The 24,539-nt window shown below is 49.5% G+C and overlaps 1 protein-coding gene across 1 annotated transcript in view; it reads left to right on the top strand.

Moving 5' to 3' along the window:
• MSH6 (mutS homolog 6) overlaps nucleotides 1-24,539 on the top strand; it is a 97,706-nt gene that overhangs the window by 65,981 nt on the left and 7,186 nt on the right. Inside the window, exons 7-9 of the mRNA XM_063918697.1 lie at nucleotides 9,576-9,665; nucleotides 17,559-17,713; nucleotides 17,787-17,986. Of these exons, the coding sequence (XP_063774767.1) occupies nucleotides 9,576-9,665; nucleotides 17,559-17,713; nucleotides 17,787-17,986 (445 nt within the window). The remainder of the gene's footprint in view (nucleotides 1-9,575; nucleotides 9,666-17,558; nucleotides 17,714-17,786; nucleotides 17,987-24,539) is intronic.

Genomic DNA, 24,539 nt, shown 5'->3' with positions numbered 1-24,539 from the left:
CATCTCGCCACAATCACCAAACGCCCCAGTATGTGTCCAGAACGAGAGATCCAAAGGCAGTGGCGGTGGATGCTTTCACCGTCGCGTGGCCGTACAGCCTCGTGTACCTGTTTCCACCGTTTCCGCTGCTCCCTCTGTTGCTAAAACGGATCAAAAGAGTCCGTCACAGTCATACTAGTGGCGCCTCATTGGCCTCGGAGAGCTTGGTTCTCGGATCTCCGAGGACTACTCGCAGACGAGCCTTGGCCGCTCCCACTTCGTCCGGACCTGTTACAACAGGGTCCGTTCCTTTACCCCAATTTAGCGCGTCTGCGTTTGACGGGGTGGCTGTTGAGACCGCCCTCTTAAGGAGAGAGGGCATTCCAGAATCGGTTATACCAACCATGTTACGTGCTAGGAAGCCAGTTACGGCAGCTCATTATTACAGAATTTGGCGTGCCTATATAGGTTGGTGTGAGGATCGGAAGTTTCCGACATCATCTTTCAAGTTATCCCGTCTTTTGTTATTTCTACAGACGGGGTTAGATGGAGGACTGCGTTTATCTACACTAAAGGTGCAGGTATCTGCTTTGTCAATTTACTTTCAAAGACGATTGGCTCTATTGCCGTCTGTACACACTTTTCTGCAAGGTGTCCTCAGAGTACAGCCTCCATTCATTCTACCTACAGCGCCATGGGACTTGAATCTGGTTTTAGATTTCTTACAGTCTTCATATTTTGAACCCTTACACCAAGTGGATAATAAGAATTTACTCACCGGTAATTCTATTTCTCGTAGTCCGTAGTGGATGCTGGGGACTCCGTAAGGACCATGGGGAATAGACGGGCTCCGCAGGAGACTGGGCACTCTAAAGAAAGAATCAGTACTATCTGGTGTGCACTGGCTCCTCCCTCTATGCCCCTCCTCCAGACCTCAGTTAAGGAAACTGTGCCCGGAAGAGCTGACATTACAAGGAAAGGATTTTGGAATCCAGGGTAAGACTCATACCAGCCACACCAATCACACTGTACAACTTGTGATAAACTAACCCAGTTAACAGTATGAACAACAACTGAGCATCACTCAACCGATGCTACATAACCATAACCCTTTGTTAAGCAATAACTATATACACGTATTGCAGAAAGTCCGCACTTGGGACGGGCGCCCAGCATCCACTACGGACTACGAGAAATAGAATTACCGGTGAGTAAATTCTTATTTTCTCTAACGTCCTAGTGGATGCTGGGGACTCCGTAAGGACCATGGGGATTATACCAAAGCTCCCAAACGGGCGGGAGAGTGCGGTTGACTGCAGCACCGAATGGGCAAACACAAGGTCCTCCTCAGCCAGGGTATCAAACCTGTAGAATTTTGCAAAAGTGTTTGAACCCGACCAAGTAGCAGCTCGGCAAAGCTGTAATGCCGAGACCCCTCGGGCAGCCGCCCAAGAAGAGCCCACTTTCATTGTGGAATGGGCTTTCACTGATTTCGGCTGCGGCAATCCCGCCGCAGAATGAGCCTGCTGAATCGTGTTACAGATCCAGCGAGCAATAGTTTGCTTTGAAGCAGGAGCACCCAGCTTGTTTGATGCATACAGGATAAACAGCGAGTCAGTCTTCCTGACTCCAGCCGTTCTGGTTACATAAATCTTCTAAGCCCGGACTACGTCCAGCAACTTGGAGTCCTCCAAGTCACGAGTAGCCGCAGGCACCACAATAGGTTGGTTCAAATGAAAAGATGACACCACCTTTGGCAGAAACTGCGGACGAGTCCGCAATTCTGCCCTGTCCATATGGAAAACCAGATAGGGGCTTTTACATGACAAAGCCGCCAATTCTGACACACGCCTAGCTGAAGCTAAAGCCAACAGCATGACCACTTTCCACGTGAGATACTTTAGTTCCACGGTCTTAAGTGGCTCAAACCTGTGGGATTTCAGGAAATCCAACACCACGTTAAGATCCCAAGGTGCCACTGGTGGCACAAAAGGGGGCTGAATATGCAGCACTCCCTTAACAAACGTCTGAACCTCAGGCAGTGAAGCCAGTTCTTTTTGAAAGAAGATGGATAGGGCTGAAATCTGGACCTTTATGGACCCTAATTTTAGGCCCATAGTCACACCTGACTGTAGGAAGTGCAGGAATCGACCCAGCTGGAATTCCTCTGTAGGGGCCTTTCTGGCCTCACACCAAGCAACATATTTTCGCCATATACGGTGATGATGCTTTGCTGTCACGTCCTTCCTAGCCTTTATCAGCGTAGGAATAACTTCATCCGGAATGCCCTTTTCTGCTAGGATTCGGCGTTCAACCGCCATGCCATCAAACGCAGCCGCGGTAAGTCTTGGAACAGACAGGGCCCCTGTTGCAACAGGTCCTGTCTAAGAGGCAGAGGCCATGGTTCCTCTGTGAGCATTTTTTGTTGAGGCGGGACGCCATCATGTCCACCTGTTGCAGTTCCCACCAACTTGCAATCTGCGTGAAGACTTCTTGATGAAGTCCCCACTCTCCCGGGTGGAGGTCGTGCCTGCTTAGGAAGTCTGCTTCCCAGTTGTCCACTCCCGGAATGAACACTGCTGACAGAGCTTGCACGTGATTCTCCGCCCAACGAAGAATCCTGGTCGCTTCCGCGATCGCCACTCTGCTTCTTGTGCCGCCCTGGCGGTTTACATGAGCCACTGCGGTGATGTTGTCTGACTGAATCAGCACCGGTTGGTTGCGAAGCAGAGGCTCCGCTTGACTCAGGGCGTTGTATATGGCCCTTAGTTCCAGGATATTTATGTGCAGACAAGCCTCCTGACTTGACCACAACCCTTGGAAGTTTCTTCCCTGAGTGACTGCCCCCCATCCTCGGAGGCTCGCATCCGTGGTCACCAGGACCCAGTCCTGTATGCCGAACCTGCGGCCCTCGAGAAGGTGAGCACTTTGCAGCCACCACAGAAGAGACACCCTTGCCCTGGGGGACAGGGTGATCAGCTGATGCATCTGAAGATGCGATCCAGACCACTTGTCCAACAGATCCCACTGAAAGATCCTCGCATGGAACCTGCCGAAGGGAATGGCTTTGTATGATGCCACCATCTTTCCCAGGACTCGCGTGCAGTGATGCACCGACACCTGTTTCGGTTTTAAGAGGTCTCTGGCTAGAGTCACGAGCTCCTGAGCCTTCTCCGCCGGGAGAAACACCTTCTTCTGGTCTGTGTCCAGAATCATGCCCAGAAAGGGCAGACGCGTCAGCTGCGATTTTGGGATATTCAGAATCCAGCCGTGCTGTTGCAACACTTCCTGAGAGTGTGCTATGCTGATCAGCAACTGCTCTCTGGACCTCGAGGAGATCGTCCAAGTATGGGATAATTGTGACTCCTTGCTTTCTCAGGAGCACCATCATTTCCGCCATTACCTTGGTAAATATTCTCTGTGCCGTGGAGAGCCCAAACGGCAACGTCTGGAATTGGTAATGACAGTCCTGTACCACAAATCTGAGGCACTCCTGATGAGGTGGATAAATGGAGACATGCAAGTAAGCATCCATGATGTCCAGAGACACCATAAAATCCCCCTCTTCCAGGCCTGCAATGACCGCTCTGAGCGATTCCATTTTGAACTTGAATTTCTTCAGATAAATGTTCAGGGATTTTAAATTCAAGATGGGTCTGACCGAACCGTCCGGTTTCGGTACTACAAACATAGTGGAATAGTAACCCCTTCCCTGTTGAAGGAGAGGAACTTTTACAACCACCTGCTGGAGGTATAACTTGTGAATTGCTGCCAGCACTACCTCCCTTTCCATGCGGGAAACTGGCAAGGCCGATTTTAGGTAACGGTGAGGGGGCGTCACCTCGAATTCCAGTTTGTATCCCTGAGACACAACTTGTATAGCCCAAGGATCCACCCGTGAGCGAACCCACTGGTGGCTGAAATGTCGGAGACGCGCCCCCACGGCTCCTGGTTCCGCCTGTGGAGCCCCAGCGTCATGCGGTGGATTTAGTGGAAGCCGGGGAGGACTTTTGTTCCTGGGAACTAGCTGCGTGGTGCAGCCTCTTTCCTCTACCCCTGCCTCTGGCAAGAAAGGATACACCTCTGACTTTCTTGCTCTTTTGCGAACGAAAGGACTGCATTTGGTAATACGGTGCTTTCTTAGGCTGTGGCGGGACATAAGGCAAGAAATTTGACTTCCCAGCCGTAGCTGTGGAAACTAGGTCTGAGAGACCGTCCCCAAACAATTCCTCACCCTTATAAGGTAAAACCTCCATGTGTTTAGAGTCGGTATCCCCTGTCCATTGCCGAGTCCATAAGACCCTTCTGGCAGAAATGGACATTGCGTTTACTCTAGAGCCCAGCAGGCAAATGTCCCTCTGGGCATCCCGCATATATAGGACCGCGTCCTTGATATGTGCCAGGGTCATTAGAACAAGAGTCCCTGTCCAGGGTATCTAACTCCTCAGAGTATCCGTCCATGCTGCTACCGCACTACACATCCAGGCCGAAGCAATTGCTGGCCTCAGCAGCGTACCAGAATGTGTGTAAACCGACTTCAGGATGGCTTCCTGCTTTCTATCCGCAGGATCCTTTAGGGCGGCCGTATCCTGAGACGGCAGGGCCACCTTCTTAGATAAGCGTGTCAACGCCTTGTCTACCCTGGGGAAGGATTCCCAGCGTAACCTGTCCGTTGGCGGGAAAGGATACGCCATCAGCAATCTCTTGGAAATTACTACCTTCCTATCAGGGGAATCCCACGCTTTTTCACATAATTCATTCAATTCATGTGACGGGGGAAAAGCCACTTCTTGCTTTTGCTCCCCATACATATAAATCCTCTGGTCAGGGACAGGATTTTCCTCAGAAATGTGTAACACATCCTTCATTGCCACAATCATGTAGCGGATGGCTTTAGTCATTTTAGGCTGCAACTTTGCATCGTCATAGACACTGGAATCAGATTCCGTGTCGACGTCTGTGTCAACTAACTGGGATATTGGGCGCTTTTGAGACCCTGACGGCCTCTGCGCTGTGGGAGCAGGGGTTCCGGTATGAATGGTCGACCATGTTATGGTCGACAGTCATTAGGTCGACATTGACATGGTCGACATGGACACACGGTCGACACCTGAAAATGGACGACACCTGAAAGGTCGACACCTGAAAAGGTCGACGTGAGTTTTTTTAAACTTTTTTTGGTGTCGTTTTTTGCGTAAAGTGACTGGGAACCCCAATTAGTGCACCGCGTCCCCTCGCATGTCTCGCTTCGCTCGCCATGCTTCGGGCATGGTGCCTTCGCTTCGCTCGGCACACTTTACCGTTCCAATCGTAGTCCATGTGGATCGTAAAGTATGGAAAAGTTCCCCAAAAGAAAAAAGTTAAACTCATGTCGACCTTTTCATGTGTCGACCATTTCATGTGTCGTCCATGTCGACCAATAGTGGTCGACCTAATGACTGTCGACCATAACATGGTCGACCATGTGAACAGATACCGGGAGCAGGCATGGGTTGAGACCCCAACTGTCCCAAGGCTACAGCTTTATCCAATCTGTTATGTAAGGAGCTTACATTATCATTTAACACCTTCCACATATCCATCCAAGCAGGTGTCGGCCCCGTCGGGGGCGACACCACATCTATTTGCACTTGTTCTGCCTCCATGTATCCTTCCTCATCAAACATGTCGACACAAGCGTACAGACACACCGCACACATACAGGGAACGCTCTGACTGAGGACAGGACCCCACAAAGGCTTTTGGGGAGACTGAGAGAGAGTATGCCAGCACACACCCCAGCGCTATATAACCCAGGGATTACACTGTACCTTAGTGTTTACCCAGTAGCTGCTGTTTTTTTGATATATATATATATATATATATATTCTCTGCGCCTAAATTTATGTGCCCCCCCTCTTTTTTTACCCTCTATTGCACCTGTATACTGCAGGGGAGAGCTTGGGGAGCGTCCTTCCAGCGGAGCTGTGAAGAGAAAATGGCGCTGGTGTGCTGAGGAAGAAGGCCCCGCCCCCTCAGCGGCGGGCTTCTGTCCCGCTTCTCATGTGTAAAAATGGCGGGGGCTCGCACATATATACAGTGCCTGACTGTATATATGTATATTTTTGCCATCAGGTATCTTAATTGCTGCCCAGGGTGCCCCCTGCGCCCTACAGTGACCGGAGTGTGTGGGTGTGCTGCGGGAGCAATGGCGCACAGCTGCAGTGCTGTGCGCTACCTTAAGTGAAGACAGGAGCCTTCTGCCGCCGATTTCGATGTCTTCTTGCTTCTGCTGCTTCTGTACTTCTAGCTCTGCGAGGGGGACGGCGGCGCGGCTCCGGGAACGGACGATCAAGGTTAGGTACCTGTGTTCGATCCCTCTGGAGCTAATGGTGTCCAGTAGCCTAAGAAGTGCAACTTGGCTGCAGTGAGTAGGTTTGCTTCTCTCCCCTCAGTCCCACGTAGCAGAGAGTCTGTTGCCAGCAGAAGCTCTCTGAAAATAAAAAACCTGACAAAATACTTTCTTTTTTTTAGCAAGCTCAGGAGAGCCCACTAGGAGCACCCAGCTCTGGCTGGGCACAGATTCTAACTGAGGTCTGGAGGAGGGGCATAGAGGGAGGAGCCAGTGCACACCAGATAGTACTGAATCTTTCTTTAGAGTGCCCAGTCTCCTGCGGAGCCCGTCTGTTCCCCATGGTCCTTACGGAGTCCCCAGCATCCACTAGGACGTTAGAGAAATTAAGTTTCTCACTTGGAAAACAATTTTCCTACTAGCCTTGGCTTCGGCAAGGCGTGTTTCCGATTTGGGTGCCTTGTCATGCAAGCCACCGTATTTGGTGTTTCATGATGACAGAGCGGAACTTCGGACGAATCCCGATTTCCTACCAAAGGTAGTGTCATCCTTTCACATCAATCAACCAATAGTAGTTCCTGTGTTGACAGGAAATTCTGGAACCTTGGATGTGGTACGCGCATTACGCGTTTGTGTCCCGAACGTCTACAGTTCGTAAGACGGATACGTTTGTTCTGTATGATGCTGCCAAGATGTGTTGGCCAGCTTCTAAGCAGACCTTATCCAGATGGATTAAACTGACCATACGTCAGGCTTACCTTCATGCTAGGTTACAGCCGCCTACATCAGTAACAGCTCATTCCACATGTTCTGTGGGAACTTCATGGGCAGCTGGTTGTGGGGCTTCTACGACGCAGCTTTGCCGTGCGGCTACCTGGTCATCAGTGCACACGTTTGTGCGCTTTTACAAGTTTGATACGTTTGCGGCATCAGCATCTAGCTTTGGCCGCCTAGCGTTACAGGTGCCAAACTGCTCTCCCGCCCACAGGGGAAGCTTTGGTACGTCCCAAGAGTACTCCAGTGACCCCTAGTGGATGAAAAAGAAAATAGGATTTTGGTACTTACCAGGTAAATCCTTTTCTTTGAATCCATAGGGGGCACTGGACGCCCACCCAGAGCAGTTTTACCTAGTTTGCGGTAAGTTCAGGGAATCGTATGGTAACACATTCTCACCGACTGGTTCAAGTTTCAAGTTCTATCGGTTATTGTGCAAACTGTTTAGTTGTCAGTCACGTTGTGTCTCAACTTTATTGTTGTCCGTTCTGTTATATGTAATTCTCCATTGTTAACCTCTCTATCGCTCCTGTTCGGCTCAGTAAAAAACACTGAGGTACTCTGGGATATGGAGGGGAGGAGAGTTCTAAATTTTAATATTCAGTGCCTTGTTCCTACGGAAACCGTCCATATCCCAAGAGTACTCCAGTGCCCCCTATGGATTTAAAGAAAAGGATTTACCTGGTAAGTACCAAAATCCTATTTTGATGATCCACACCCGGGCCAAATAGTTCTCGTAGTGGCGGAAGATATCCAGAAGGATAGATCCCGTTTAGCAGAGCATATCTGGGAGTCAGCCACTTACCTTTGCCAGGCTGCAAAGGATGCTAGCAGGATAGCGTCACATATTTCACCTTTGGTCAGTTTTGGCCAGAAGAATACTAACACTCAGAGATTGGGAAGTGGATTTGGACTAAAAAATAATGCAGCCGAAGCTATTCCTTTTGTCGGGGACAATTTGTTTGGTCCCAAATTAGATAAATGGATTTTACAGGCCACATCTGGAAAATTGACTTTCCTGCCTACGACATATCCTAGAACCACGCCAGCTGTCAGACGGAGTTATTCTGGTCCGGCTTTTACTTCATTTAGGACACTGTCCTTTCATGCCAGTGGTTTAAGAGGCCAACCTCGTGGAAACAGGCAGAGGCCGTTCCCAGTCAACAGCCCAAAAACAGGACTCTGACAAGACCGTGGCATGACAGTCTACCAGCACATCTTGGATCCCCCAAGGTGGGCGCCCGGTTAACATGGTTTCAGGAAGCCTGGGCCGAAACATCTCCAGAAGTCTGGGTCAACAATATAGTCTCCCAGGGTTACAAGATAGAAATTCTAGTCCGCCCTCACAGTCAATTCTTCACTACGGGTCTTCCTTGATGCCCTCAAAAGGTAAGGGCATTAGAGGCAGCAATCCAAAAGTTGTTGGTACAAGAGGTAATTGTACCGGTTACGGTACCACAGAAAGGGACAGGTTTTTATTCAAATCTTTTTGTGGAACCCAAGGGGGAGGAGCCAGCGGTGCACTTCTGATTACTTTCTGATATACATTGTGCTACCGCCGGTCTCCATTCTTCACACTTCAGCTGTCTTAACTCTCCATTGCCCCCTAGTGGATTCAGAGAAATTTTTATAGGTAAGTACCAAAACCTTTTTTGTTTTTTGTTTACCCTGTCGACCTGATGCATGTTGACCGTATGGGGTCGACCTATTATACCACGCCCAGTAGCAAAGTCCGGGGTGCACGATTAGAGCATAGGTGTATGGCCATTCTACAGTTCAGCATGGGGAACGTGAATGGGAACATCAAGGCTTTTGTCATCTGTTGGTTTTCAGACCAAGTTCAGTTTGGGGTCTTGTATCGTTTTAGGCCACTTATACTCCTTTCAGACTGACAATAGCCGGGTCGCACCTGGGAATGTGTACACTGGAGATTCCCAGGTGCGACCCGGCTTGAGACCCCTTCAGACTTGCGGGTTGGTGCGTCACCGCTGACTGTACCGGAGGCTGTGCTTGGAGATGATCATCTCCAAGCACCGCCTCCTATGGAGAGAACGGGTGCTGGGTCGCCTTGACCCAACATACCCGTTCACACTGCACCGCATCCCGGGATGATCCCGGATTCAACCCTGGTCGAGTCCTGGGATGAAATGCCGGGACGCTCATCCTGGTATATTCTTTCAGGACCCTTTCACACTGAGCAAATTCCCGGGTTGATGCGCCTTCATGTGCAATAACCCAGGAAATATTTGTCAGTCTGAAATGGGAATAAATGTGTTCTATTTGCATTCTGGTCTGTGTCCTTTTTTTTTTTTATCTGCTCTTCAAGGCTTCATCACACTGACTAGCAAGCAGAAGTCTGAGAGGGCTGTCATGGGCGGTGGCTGGGCTTATAGAGGTGGCGTAGCATCTTGCTACAGAGTCTGTTCATTAATTGCACGGCTTTTTGTTTTTCCATCATTTAAATACATTGTTAACTTTGTCGCTTCTATAGGAGAAAGCACTTTCTTCGTGGAGTTGAGTGAAACCTCCAGTATACTTCAGCATGCAACCGAACATTCCCTCGTACTGCTCGATGAACTTGGTATGTCAGTATACATTGCTGTGCCTTACTATGTACTTATCAGTATCACGTATATAATACCTCAGATGCCAGTCACAAAATGTAAGACATCACTAGGAAACGGGGCGGTGATTGATCAACCTGTGGTTTTATAGTGAGAAGACCACGGCAACCCTTAGTTTGTCTCCGAATAGTCTTGCAGAATGTTCATGGGAGATTCATGTGCTCTGAAGGCACAGTACTGTGACCAATGTGTGACCTCTCTCCTGTGTTTCCAAATAAAAGAAATTACGATAGATTAATTTTGACAGTAAATAAAAATGCAAAACTACGAGTAAATTGCCTATTAAACATTATTTTTTTTTAAATAAAAAGGGAACATTTTGTTAGGTACAATGACATTTAATATGAGGAAGCTGAAGGCTAAGTACATTTACTACTAATGTTACTTCCATCATATATTACGTTTGCTTACTCCATTTTGTGTTTTAGCCAACGTTTATTATATTTTTTCTTAAAGCCACACAGCCCAAGTGTCTCCCTGAGCTTGTGCTAATGGGTATTGTGTGGCTGCCTGTGCTGCTTAAATCCAGTCCTCGGGGAAACAGCAGTGCATGTTTTCTAGGTTTCCTCACAAAATTGCAAGTGAAATAATTAAACACCTTGGGGTCAATTCTATTCTCCGACAGTTGAATAGCGCCGGGAATTAGCTCCCAACGCTATTCAATTAATCTCCAGTTAAGTTGGCGATGTCCCGTTCTCGCCGACTAAACAGGTTGAATTGTTGGGAGAACGGGCATTCTCCGACTTAACTCCCCGGCGCGAGGCTGATTCCCGACAGAATCCGCCTCGCGCCGGCTGCGAGGCAGCACTTTTGTCGGGTTTCTTCTCTCATCCCCCGGGGATGAGAGAAGAATTCCTGACAATTGCGGGTCACTAGCAGCTGAATTGAATAGCGTCGGGAGCTAATTCCCGGCGCTATTCATAAGTTGCCAAATTGAATCGACCCCCTTGTGGATCTCTTTAAATGTGTCAGTAAGTAATGACAACACCTAGGCTCCAGCAGGGAGAAATAGAAAACACTCACTGTCAGTGTGTCCCGAGGACTTTATTTATAACCTCCCAATCAGACTATTAAGCTGTTTATCTGCATAGACATCCATACAATCGTCTGCTCGATATCACCGTTTAATTCTATGTTGACACCAGACCCTGTTACGGTATTTTAAGTATAGCCAATTAAAGCTGCAGTTACTTGCTCCAGCACAGGGTTAATTTTGGAAAGGGATTTTCAATTTAGTCTTTGTCGCTTATGTAGACTTGTAATTGGTTTAAAGTCACATTTTAGTCTTTCTTTTGCTTAATCTTAGTCAAGGATTTAATCATTTTAGTCAATGTTAGCCATAACTTGCAAATAATTTAATAATGCGGTAACGGACTTTGCTGAAAAACTTCTCTAAAATTCCCTTGAAGTTTGCATACTGTACTTTTTATCTGTTTAGTAATCTAGGCTCAGTAGATTGAGAATGTTACATACAGAGTCTGATTTACCATAGTACTTCCATATAGCATATACAAAGTAATGCCTTAAGTTTGTTAGAGCAAACAAGTGCAATACACAATCCTATTTCCTTCACAGCAGGTCATTTATTTTCTGCAAATATCTAGAATGCACAATTGTTCATTAACATTTTAATTCCCCACATCCAGTGTTAATTTTGATTACGATTTAAAATTGTCTTTATTTCAGGACTAAAATAAAAAAACATAACTAAACTATAGTCGAGGAATACTTTTTAGTCAGAATTTTCGTCAACAAAATTAACACTGCTCCTGCACGGTTGCAGAAATGGAGTCTTCACGTTACTTTTAATATCAACATGTACTAGCGGTATCTGGTCTTAAGGGCGACACTCATTTGGGTTAATAATACGATTTGGGATAGTAACTTTGCCTGAAGCATGGCGAGCGAAGCGGTGCACTAATTGGGATTTCTGGAGAGAAAACACAAAAAAACCTGTGTTGACCTAGTCGCTATCGACCAATAGTGGCTGACCATATAATCCACACCTGTACTAGCTGTAACGCCACCTAAAATCTCCTTTTCAGTTACATATATTTCTCTAATGTCCTAAGTGGATGCTGGGGACTCCGTAAGGACCATGGGGATTAGCGGCTCCGCAGGAGATTGGGCACAACTAAAGAAAGCTTTAGGACTACCTGGTGTGCACTGGCTCCTCCCACTAAGACCCTCCTCCAGACCTCAGTTAGATTCTTGTGCCCGGCTGAGCTGGATGCACACTAGGGGCTCTCCTGAGCTCCTAGAAAGAAAGTATATTTAGGTTTTTTACTTTACAGTGAGATCTGCTGGCAACAGACTCACTGCAGCGAGGGACTAAGGGGAGAAGAAGCGAACCTACCTAACAGGTGGTAGTTTGGGCTTCTTAGGCTACTGGACACCATTAGCTCCAGAGGGATCGACCGCAGGACCCGACCTTGGTGTTGGTTCCCGGAGCCGCGCCGCCGTCCCCCTTACAGAGCCAGAAGCGGTCCGGAAAATCGGCGGCAGAAGACTTCGGTCTTCACCAAGGTAGCGCACAGCACTGCAGCTGTGCGCCATTGCTCCTCATGTACACCTCACACTCCGGTCACTGATGGGTGCAGGGCGCTGGGGCGGGGGGGGGCGCCCTGAGGGCAATATATGACACCTTGGCTGGCAAATCTACATCATATATAGTCCTAGAGGCTATATAGATGTAAAAATACCCCTGCCAGTATTCCAGAAAAAGCGGGAGAAAGTCAGCCGAAAAAGGGGCGGGGCCATCTCCCTCAGCACACTGGCGCCATTTTTTCTTCACAGTGCAGCTGGAAGACAGCTCCCCAGGCTCTCCTCTGTAGTTTTCAGGCTCAAAGGGTTAAAAAGAGAGGGGGGGCACTAAATTTAGGCGCAATATATGTATACAAGCAGCTATTGGGGGAAAAATCACTCAGTTATAGTGTTAATCCCTGCATTATATAGCGCTCTGGTGTGTGCTGGCATACTCTCTCTGTCCCCCCAAAGGACTTTGTGGGGTCCTGTCCTCAGTCAGAGCATTCCCTGTGTGTGTGCGGTGTGTCGGTACGGCTGTGTCGACATGTTGGATGAGGAAGGTTACGTGGAGGCGGAGCAGAGGCCGATAAATGGGATGTTGCCCCCTGTGGGGTCGACACCAGAGTGGATGGATAGGTGGAGTTGACAATGTCAACTCCTTACATAAAAGGCTGGATGACGTAGCAGCTGTGGGACAGCCGGCTTCTCAGCCCGCGCCTGCCCAGGCGTCTCAAAGGCCATCAGGGGCTCAAAAAAGCGCCCGTTACCTGATGACAGACACAGATGTCGACACGGAGTCTGACTCCAGTGTCGACGAGGTTGAGACATATACACAATCCACTAGGAACATCCGTTACATGATCTCGGCAATGAAAAATGTTACGCATTTCTGACATGAACCCAAGTACCACATAAAAGGGGTTTTATTTTTGGGGAGAAAAAGCAGCCAGTGTTTTGTTCCCCCATCAGATGAATGAATGAAGTGTGTAAAGAAGCGTGGGTTCCCCCGATAAGAAACTGGTAATTTCTAAACAGTTACTGATGGCGTACCCTTTCCCGCCAGAGGATAGGTCACGCTGGGAGATATCCCCTAGGGTGGATAAGGCGCTCACACGTTTATCAAAAAAGGTGGCACTGCCGTCTTAGGATACGGCCACCTTGAAGGAGCCTGCTGATAAAAAGCAGGAGGCTATCCTGAAGTCTGTATATACACACACTCAGGTTCTATACTGAGACCTGCAATTGTCTCAGCAAAATAGTGCTGCTGCAGCGTGGTCTGATACCCTGTCAGATGATATTAATACCCTAGACAGGGATAATATTTTGCTAACATAGAGCATTTTAAAGACGTCGTCTTATATAGGAAGGATGCACAGAGGGATATTTACCGGCTAGCATCCAGAATTAATGCAATGTCCATTCTGCCAGGAGGGTATTAGAAACCCGGCAGTGGACAGGTGATGCTGCCTTTAAAAGGCACATGGAGATTCTGCCTTATAAGGGTGAGGAATTGTTTGGGGATGGTCTCTGGGACCTCGTATCCACAGCAACAGCTGGGAAGAAATTTTTTTACCTCAGGTTTCCTCACAAAAGCCTAAGGAAGCACCGTATTTTCAGGTACAGTCCTTTCGGCTTCAGAAAAGCAAGCGGGTCAAAGGCGCTTCCTTTCTGCACAGAGACAAGGGAAGAAGGAAAAAGCTGCCCCAGGCAGCCAGTTCCCAGGATCAAAAATCTTCCCTCGCTTCCTCCGAGTCCACCGCATGACGCTGGGGCTCCACAGGTGGAGACAGGTGCGGTGGGGGCGCGTCTCGGGAACTTCAGCGACCAGTGGGCTTGCCCACAGGTGGATCCTTAGGTTCTGCAAGTAGTATCACAGGGATACAGGCTGGAGTTCGAGGCGACTCCCCCTCGCCGTTATCTCACATCAGCCTTGCCTGCTGCCCTCGGAGAAAGGTAGTACTGGCGGCAATTCACAAGCTGTACTTCCAGCAGGTGAAATCAAGGTACCCCTCCTTCAACAAGGCCGGGGTTACTATTCCAAAATGTTGTGGTACCGAATCCAGACGGTTCGGTGAGACCCATTCTAAAATGGAAATCCTTGAACACTTATATACGAAGGTTCAAGTTCAAAATGGGATCGCTCAGGGCGATTATTGCAAGCCTGGAGAATTTCAGGGTATCACTGGACATCAAGGATGCTTACCTGCATGTCCCTATTTACCCTCTTCACCAGGTGTACCTCAAAATTGTGGTACAGGATTGTCATTACCAATTCCAGACGTTGCCGTTGGTCTGTCCCCGGCACCGAGGGTATTTACCAAGGTAATGGCCGAAGTACTTATCCCGTACTTGGACGATCTCCTTATAAAGGCGAGGTCCAGGGAGCAGTTGTTCGTCGGAGTAGCACTATCTCGGGAAGTGCTACAACAGCACGGCTGGATTCTGAATATTCCAAAGTCGCAGCTGGTTCCTACGACGCGTCTACTGTTCCTGGGTATGGTTCTGGACACAGAACAGGATAAAAAGGGTTTCTCCCGGAGGAGAAGTCCAAGGAGTTGGCGTCTCTAGACGGAGACCTCCTAATACAAATACAGGTGTCTGTGCATCAATGCACGCGAGCCTTGGGAAAGATGGTAGCTTCTTACGAAGAAATTCCATTCGCCAGGTCCCCTGCAAGGATCTTCCAGTGGGATCTGTTGGACAAGTGGTCCGGGTCGCATCTTCAGATGCATCGGCGGATAACCCTGTCTCCAAGGGCCAGGGTGTCGCTGTGGTGGTGACTGCAGAGTGCTCATCTTCTAGGGGGCCGCAGATTCGGCATACAGGACTGGGTCCTGGTGACCACGGATGCCAGCCTTCAAGGCTGGGGGGCAGTCACACAGGGAAGAAACTTCCAAGGCCTATGGAAAAGTCAGGAGACTTCCCTACACATAAATGTTCTGGAACTATGGGCCATTTACAATGCCCTAAGTCAGGCTAGACCCCGGCTTCAACACCGGCCGGTGCTGATCCAGTCAGACAACATCACGGCGGTCGCTCAGGGAAACAGACAGGGCGGCACAAGAAGCAGGATGGCGATGGCAGAAGCCACAAGGATTCTCCGATGGGCGGAAAATCATGTGTTAGCACTGTCAGCAGTGTTCATTCCCGGAGTGGACAACTGAGAAGCAGACTTTCTCAGCAGACACGACCTCCACCCGGGAGAGTGGGGACTTCATCCAGAAGTCTTCCAAATGATTGTACACCGTTGGGAAAGGCCACAGGTGGACATGATGGCGTCCCGCCTCAACAAAAAGCTACAAAGATATTGCGCCAGGTCACGGGACCCTCAGGCGATAGCTGTGGACGCTCTGGTATGTGTTCCCTTCTCTGCCTCTCATACCCAGGGTAATGAGAATAATAAGAAGGAGAGGAGTAAGAACTATACTCATTGTTCCGGGTTGGCCAAGAAGAGCTTGGTACCCAGAACTCCAAGAAATGATCTCAGAGGACCCATGGCCTCTGCCGCTCAGACAGGACCTGCTGCAGCAGGGGGCCTGTCTGTTCCAAGACGTACCGCGGCTGCGTTTGACGGCATGGCGGTAGAACGCCGGATCCTGAAGAAAAGGGCATTCCGGAGGAAGTTATCCTTACGCTATTTAAAGCTAGGAAAGAAGTGAACGCATACCATTATCACCGCATATGGCGGAAATATGTTGCGTGCTGTGAGGCCAGTAAGGCCCCAAAAGGAGGAATTTCAGCTAGGTCGATTTCTGCACTTCCTACAAGTCAGAGGTGACTATGGGCCTAAAATTGGGTTCCATTAAGGTCCAGATTTCGGCTCTATCGATTTTCTTCCAAAATAGAACTGGCTTCACTGCCTGAAGTTCAGACTTTTGTTAAGGGAGTGCTGCATAGTCAGCCCCCGTTTGTGCCTCCAGTGGCACCGTGGGATCTCAACGTAGTGTTGGATTTCCTGACGTCGCATTGAGTTGAGCCACTTAAATCCGTGGAGCTACAATAACCTCACGTGGAAAGTGGTCATGCTGTGGGCCTTGGCCAGGCGTGTATCAGAATTGGCGGCTTTGTCATGCAAAAGCCCTTATCTGTATTTTATATGGATAAGGCGGAATTGAGGACTCGTTCCCAATTCCTTCCTAAGGTGGTATCCGTTTTTCATGTGAACCAACCTATCGTGGTGCCTGCGGCTACTAAAGACTTGGAGGCTTCCAAGTTGTTGGACGTAGTCAGGGCCCTGAGAATTTGTTTCCAGGACGGCTGGAGTCAGAAAGACTGACTCGCTATTTATCCTGTATGCACCCAACAAACTGGGTGCTCCTGCTTCTAAGCAGACTATTGCTCGCTGGATCTGTAGCACGATTCAACTTGCACATTCTGCGGCTGGACTGCCGCACCCTAAATCTGTAAAAGCCCATTCCACGAGGAAAGTGGGCTCTTCTTGGGCGGCTGCCCGAGGGGTCTCGGCTTTACAAATTTGCCGAGCTGTTACTTGGTCGGGGTCAAACACTCTTGCAAGAGTCTACAAGTTTGATACCCTGGCTGAGGAGGACCTAGAGTTTGCTCAGTCGGTGCTGCAGTCATCCGCACTCTCCCGCCCGTTTAGGAGCTTTGGTATAATCCCCATGGTCCTTACGGAGTCCCCAGCATCCACTTAGGACGTTAGAGAAAATAAGAATTTACTCACCGGTAAATCTATTTCTCGTAGTCCGAAGTGGATGCTGGGCGCCCATCCCAAGTGCGGATTGTCTGCAATACTTGTATTTAGTTATTGCCTAACTAAAGGGTTATTGTTGAGCCATCTGTTGAGAGGCTCAGTTGTTATCATACTGTTAACTGGGTATAGTATCACGAGTTATACGGTGTGATTGGTGTGGCTGGTATGAGTCTTACCCGGGATTCAAAATCCTTCCTTATTGTGTCAGCTCTTCCGGGCACAGTATCCTAACTGAGGTCTGGAGGAGGGTCTTAGTGGGAGGAGCCAGTGCACACCAGGTAGTCCTAAAGCTTTCTTTAGTTGTGCCCAGTCTCCTGCGGAGCCGCTAATCCCCATGGTCCTTACGGAGTCCCCAGCATCCACTACGGACTATGAGAAATAGATTTACCGGTGAGTAAAATCTTATTTTTTATCTTTCAGCGATTTGGGGACACTAGATCATTTTTAGGTAACATCTGTGCTCCCAAAAAAGCAGCAGAGCACTGGGGACCCCGCTTGTAGCAATGATAGGGTATAGTTAGTATTATTAAGCTATGCTGTCAGGACAGGATCTGTTGAGTATTGCATGAAGTGTTTCCATAACCCAATGTGTTGTCTCTGTGTGCTGTAGGCAGGGGCACTGCTACGTTTGATGGTACAGCCATAGCAAGTGCCGTTGTCAAGGAACTCTCTGAAAGGATTAGATGCCGGACATTGTTTTCTACCCATTACCACTCACTAGTGGAGGATTGCTCCCATACAGCAGCAGTACGCCTGGGCCATATGGTAAGAAACCATTCAGTATTCATGATGGGATATATCCGTTAGCCTGGTACTAGTTCTCTCATTGTTGTCTTAGGCTTGCATGGTGGAAAATGAATGTGAGGATCCCAGCCAGGAGACCATCACGTTCCTTTACAAGTTTATTAAGGGGGCATGTCCTAAGAGCTATGGCTTCAATGCAGCAAGACTGGCCAACCTCCCGGATGATATCATTCAGAGTGGCCATAAAAAAGCCAGGGAATTTGAAAGGATCACTCTCTCGGTGAAGATCTTCAGGTAGGTGTAGCTTGATGCACTAGGAGTGATAATATTGTAGTATATCACCTAGGCATGTAAGTGGCCTGTGTATTTGTTTACAAAATGTTCAATTTTGTATATGACAAGTTTGACTAATATCAAATGAAAACTTAGTTGTAGCAGGGGAACATGACCAGCTGTGGCAACAGCCTCTCCAATTACTCCTTCTGTCTGCTCGGGTGTGGGATAGAAGGTCTACAGTGTTGGTTGACACACATGTAAAAACCCCAAAACTTGTCAACCATTGTCATGTTAATCTTTTGTGCCTGTTGGCCATTTGGTTTTAATATGTATACTATTGTCTGGTTACCCACCCTCTGCTACTGCAGTTCCCAATTGACAATTTTATTTTATAGTAGCTACAATCGTAATAAAGACCACTTATGTTGGAGATCCTGCCAGCTAGTCCCCTCGCGGGTTTGTCACACTTCAAGCACGGTGGCCCATGGGTTCTATTCTCCCTCGGGTCGTGGTGTGCACCCACCACCTGAGTGTGAATACCGGGGGGGGTGGGGGTGGGGGTGGTTTGGTTTTCTGACCGCCGGCCTTTAACTGGCTGGTGGGATCTTGAACGCCGGAATATCAACACATCCCCTTATTTTAGGTGGAATGAGCAATTTTGGACAATCTACAAGCCGGTTTATTTTATAGAAATGGTCATCAGCAAGTGGTTCTCAATTCTGCAGTTCTCCCAACCGGTCATGTTTTAAAGATCTGTCTGTGGGCTAATTACTGCCTCGGCAATATGGATTAACTCGCCTGTGCATGATTCTACAAATCCAGAAAGGGACCTGTAGGTGGTACTTTAACTGCTGGTTTAAGATGGCTATAGACAAGTGATTGCTAACCTTGACATCCAGCTGTTGTTGAACTACACATCCCAGCATGCCCTGCATCAGTTTTGCTCTTTGGCCATGCTAAAACTGATGCAGGGCATGCTGGGATGTGTAGTTCAACAACAGCTGGCGTGTCCAGGTTAGCCATCACTGCTATAGACTGCAATTATTGGTTCAATCATTGCAGCGTATGGCAGTAGCAAGCTACAATGGTCAACTGGGCATGGAAACTTTTTCTGACAGAGGAGTTACTTTGTGCTTGGATTTAGATGTCTTCATTCATCTAGTGTGAATATGCCATACAGCACAAGATGAGTGGTGTGGCGGTTGCGCCAAGTCCTGTGCAATTCCACTAGTGTTGTGTTGTTTTCTTTCTCCTACATCCACTAGGGGCCACTGGAGCGCAGTTACAATGGGGAAATAGTAGGCAGTAATTGGGAGCTGGCACTTTAAAATTCTAATACTGTGGCTAGCTCCTCCCCTACTATCTCCCCTCCAAGCCAGTCTTAGTTAGTGCCTGAGGGAGCTGGTTGACTTGGGTTGTGGCTGAAGAATTTTTTCTTTATTATTTTCAATTTTCTTTCTTACACACACACAGACTGGGAGCTGCCGGCGGGGTCCCATCGCAGCTGCGTGCGGCTCGGGATGGGCCCCGGCTGAGGGAGACACTGAGCTCTCCTGAGCTGGCCGGACACCGCGCGTGTCGGGGCCGCTCCACCAGCAGAAGATTCCCCCCCCCCCCCAGGCTCTCTGCAGTGTTGGGATCACAGGTTGATATTTGTGAGACCCTGCTCTGCCTGTTAAACTTTTGTTACCACACGCGCCCGCCCACTCGCCCTCCTCTCCGCTCGGATCCCCGCCAGCGCGGCTCACAGAGCCGCTACGGGGATCCGCCAAAAGGCGCAAAGCCACTTTGCATTTGGTGCCTTTGCGGAAGGGGCGGAGCTTAGTCCCGCTCTGCACCGCCGGAAGTAGCGGGCGCTGGCGGCCATTCCCTTTCAGCAGCGCGGGCCGGAGGAGCGCCACGGAGCACAGTGAGGCTGTTACAGTGGGGGGAAGGGGGGCACCTATATCTTACTTACAGCCTGTCACTGCACAGTATCGTGCAGGATAGATCAGGCTGCTGTGGCTGCATTTTTCCTAAACTCACAGAGGTTATGTCCCTGCAGACTGGGGAACTTAAAGCCTCTCGGGAAGATAGGGAGGCGGTCCGGTTCCGACAGCTTGTCCAGGTACCGGAGCCAGAACCTGCATGGGCTGTCTCATTGGCAAAGTCAGTGGAAGGGCGTTGTAGGGCTGTGATCCCTTCACAAGCCTCATCCTTTAGCCCCCTCAACAGGCTTCTAAAAAGAGATTGCTAGACTCTGTGTTGCAGGACTTTGACGATGATATGCCTCAATTAGATGAGGCGGGGTTAGATGTACAGGATGTAGATATACAGGATACTGATGACGATCAGGTATAGGGGGACTCTGAACCAGTAGCTAAGGGTATAGAGGCTCTTATTACTGCTATTCGCTCAGTATTACAGGTGGAGGAGATGGAGCAGGACGCCTTACGCCCTTCAAGGTTTGGCACCAACCAATGCTTGCCGGTGACCTTTCCAGTTTCGGAGGAGCTGGATGCACTCATAACAGCAGCCTGGAAACATCCAGACGCAAAATTTCAGGTATCAAGAAAACTGTTGTCTTCTTATCCTTTTCCCGCAGATAGCAGGACACGTTATGAGACCTCTCCGATTGTGGATCCTTCGGTGTCTCATCTGTCCAAAAAGACGGTCCTACCGGTTCCAACTTCGCTTAAGGAGGCGTCCGATAGTAAGTTGGAATATACCTTAAAGAATATTTACTCTGCGGCAGGGGTATTACATCTCCCGGCGCAGGTAGGTTGTTGGGTCAACAAGGCGATCGAAGCTTGGGCGGAGCATTTGTCCTCTGGAATTCGTGACGAATTGCCGGCGGATCAATTGAGAGAGTTGGCGGAACACATCCGTGAATCAGCCCTTTATCTTTGTGAAGCGTCCAAGGACATAGATATTCTTGGAGCTAGAATTTCCGCTTTAGCAATTGCGGCCCGCAGAGCTCTCTGGCTCCGGCAGTGGCAGGCGGATACGGAATCCAAAAGGGCGGCAGAAGCGTTGCCCTTTACGGGTGAGTTTCTGTTTGGTAAGGATCTGGATGCCTGGATCTCTCAGGCCACCGGGGGTAGGTCGACTTATCTTCCTTCTGCTGCTCCAGCCACTCGCAGGCTATATAGGGGTCCCTCTTTTCGATCCTTTCGTGCCCCTTCCAGGTTTCGAGGCCAGAGGTGGAGGTGGAACTTCTACCTTCCGTGGCCATAGAAGTAGAGGCGGCGGCAGGGGTAGAGGTTCCGCAGCCTCAGCCCAGTCAGACGTTAAGTCCTCTACCATCGCATGACGGGCTACCCTCCCACCTGGGAGATCACAGGGTGGGAGCTCGTCTGTGGGATTTCAAGGCGGTCTGGATACAGTCCTGCCCAGACGCTTGGGTCCGGGATCTAATCACTTGCGGTTACAAGCTCGATTTTCGGGAACAACCGCCCCAGCGGTTTTTTACCACGGGTTGCCAGTTTCTGACAACCGGGGAGTTGCCTTACAGGCAGCGGTCCAGAAGCTTCTATCAGCAAGGGTAGTGATCCCTGTTCCCTCTCATCGGAAACAGGGCTATTACTCAAGCCTGTTTCTAGCACCGAAGCCGGACAGCTCGGTCAGGCCAATCCTGAACTTGAAAGATCTCCATCCGTATTTGAAGGTATTCAAGTTTAAGATGAAGTCCCTCCAGTCTGTTATTGCGGGGTTGGAAAAAAATGAGTTTCTGGCATCCTTAGACATCAAGGATGCATACTTACATGTTCCCATTTGGCCTCCTCATCAGGCTTTTCTCCGGTTCGCAATACAGGACGCTCATTTACAGTTCTAGGCCCTTCCTTTCGGTCTCTCTTCTGCTCCCAGAGTGTTCACAAAGGTCATGATGGCCCTACTTCGGAAGCAGGGTGTGACAATTGTTCCCTATCTGGACGATCTGCTAATAAAAGCAAGCTCAGCAGAACGGTTACTTCAGAATATCCGGATGGCACAGGACCTTCTGATTCGACACGGGTGGATCCTGAATTTTCCGAAGTCTCACTTATGCCCTCACAACGGCTATTGTTTCTGGGGATGATTCTCGACACGGTCCGTCAGAGGGTTTTCCTTCCGCAGGACAAGATACTGTTTCTGCAGACACTGGTAAGATTGGTTCTTCGACACTGTCGGGTGTCAGTGTATTCGCCTTCTGGGAAAGATGGTAGCAGCGTTCGAAGCTCTTCCGTACGGTCGCTTCCACTCTCGACCGTTTCAGCTGTGTCTTCTACATCAGTGGTCAGGATCTCATCTGTTCCTTCATCAGCGGGTGACGCTATCTCCAAAGGCACGGTCGTCGCTGCTCTGGTGGCTCCAGTCAACACATCTGTTGGAAGGAAGACTGTTCGTTATATGGGATTGGACTCTCCTCACCACGGATGCCAGTCTGCGAGGCTGGGGGGCAGTGACCCTGGAACATCAGTTTCAGGGGCGCTGGTCAATCCACGAATCTGCTCTCCCCATAAACATTCTCGAACTAAGGGCAATGTACAATGCCCTGCTTCAGGCACATCACCTACTGCGCGGTCAGAGTTCAGTCCGACAACATAGCGTACATCAACCGTCAGGGCGGCACTCGCAGCCGCGCGGCGATGAGGGAGGTCACCGACATCCTTCTCTGGGCGGAGAAGTATGCTCTGTCCTTCTCGGCGATATTCATTCCGGGAGTGGACAATTGGGAAGCCGATTAAGCCGCCAGGACATGCACCCGGGAGAGTGGTCACTACATCCCCAGGTGTTTTGGCAACTGGTACGCCGGTGGGGAAAACCACAGATCGACCTCATGGCTTCCCCCGCCGGAACCATCAGTTGCCTCTTTATTACTCTCGGACAAGGGACCCGGCGGCGGCGGGCGTGGATGCCCTCACGGCTCCTTGGAATTTCCAGTTCGTTTACCTCTTTCCCGCTGTTGCCGAGGGTTCTGCAACGCATCAAGAGGTCCTCCTGGTGGCTCCGGATTGGCCACGCAGGGTTTGGTACTCCACCCTACACCTGTTGTCAGTGGCCGAGCCTTGGCCCCTGCCACTACGAGACGATCTTCTACAACAGGGTCCTTTTCTTTATCCAGGCTACGTTTGACGGCGTGGCTGTTGAGAAAGCCATCTTGAAAAGGAAGGGGATTCCTCGTACAGTTATCCCTACTATGCTTCGGGCTAGAAAGTCAGTCACATCTTCTCACTACTACCGCATTTGGAAGGCTTATGTAGCCTGGTGTGAACGTCGAGAATTTTCTCCTTCCGTGTTTAGCTTAGCCAGTCTTCTCCGTTTTTTTGCAGGTGGGATTTTCAGCAGGCATAAGACTGGGTTCACTAAAGGTGCAGGTCTCTGCTCTTTCGGTTTTCTTCCAGAAAAAGTTAGCCTTGCTGCCTGAGGTTCAGACTTTCTTTCAAGGGGTTCTTCGAATACAGCCTCCCTTCCGTCCTCCGACAGCGCCATGGGACCTCAGTCTGGTCCTGTCTTTTCTGCAGTCTTCATTGTTTGAGCCCCTGGAATCAGTAGAGATAAAATATCTCACCTGGAAGGTGGTTCTTCTCCTGGGGCTGGCTTCAGCTAGACGGGTGTCGGAACTTGGGGCTCTCTCTTGTAGGTCTCCTTACCTGGTGTTTCATACGGATAGGGCCGAGCTTCGTACTCGTATGTCTTTTCCACCTAAGGTGGTGTCTGATTTTCACATCAATCAGCCGCTTGTGGTCCCGGCCCTCTCCGGATTCGAGATCATTGGACGTTGTCAGGGCGCTCAAGATCTATGTGGATAGGACTTCAGCTATTCGGAAGTCAGATTCCTTATTTGTTCTCTACGATGCTGCTCGCCGTGGTTGGCCGGCTTCTAAGCAGACCTTGTCTCGATGGATTCGACTGACCATCAGACAAGCTTATTTGGCAGCTTCTCGGGAACCTCCATCTTCCATTTCAGCGCACTCCACGCGCTCTGTGGGACAGTCGTGGGCGGCTGCCCGTGGGGTCTCCATGACTACTTTGTCGGGTGGCTACTTGGTCGAGCTGTCATACGTCTGTCAAATTCTACAAGTTTGACACTTTTGCGGCCTCAGCATCTCAGTTTGGCCGAGCGGTTTTACAGGACTCTCAGCGCTCTCCCACCCGTTTTGGGAGCTCTGGGACGTCCTCATTGTAACTGCGCTCCAGTGGCCCCTAGTGGATGAAGGAGAAATCAGGATTTTGGTACTTACCGATAAATCCCTTTCTCCGATTCCACAGGGGCCACTGAACGCCCGCCCAGCGCTGTTTCCTCCTTGTTTTTTGCTTAACGGTTCGCAGATCACTATGTGACTGCTTGTTGAGTTCAGGTTAACCTGTTTTTTTGTTAGGTTATGTTCCAGGTTTGGTTTGTGTTATCCTGGTTTACATGGCGGCGTTAACCTCCTCTACCTTAAGGTTTGTTTATTCCAGCTCTCCTCGGGCACAGTTTTACGTAGACTGGCTTGGAGGGGAGAAGCTAGCCACAGTATTAGAATTTTAAAGTGCCAGCTCCCAATTACTGCCTACTATTTTCCCATTGTAACTGCGCTCCAGTGGCCCCTGTGGAATCGGAGAAAAT

Source organism: Pseudophryne corroboree, chromosome 4 (genome assembly GCF_028390025.1).
Source record: "Pseudophryne corroboree isolate aPseCor3 chromosome 4, aPseCor3.hap2, whole genome shotgun sequence".
Taxonomy (NCBI): domain Eukaryota; kingdom Metazoa; phylum Chordata; class Amphibia; order Anura; family Myobatrachidae; genus Pseudophryne; species Pseudophryne corroboree.
This window is presented reverse-complemented; position numbering and strand designations above follow the sequence as displayed.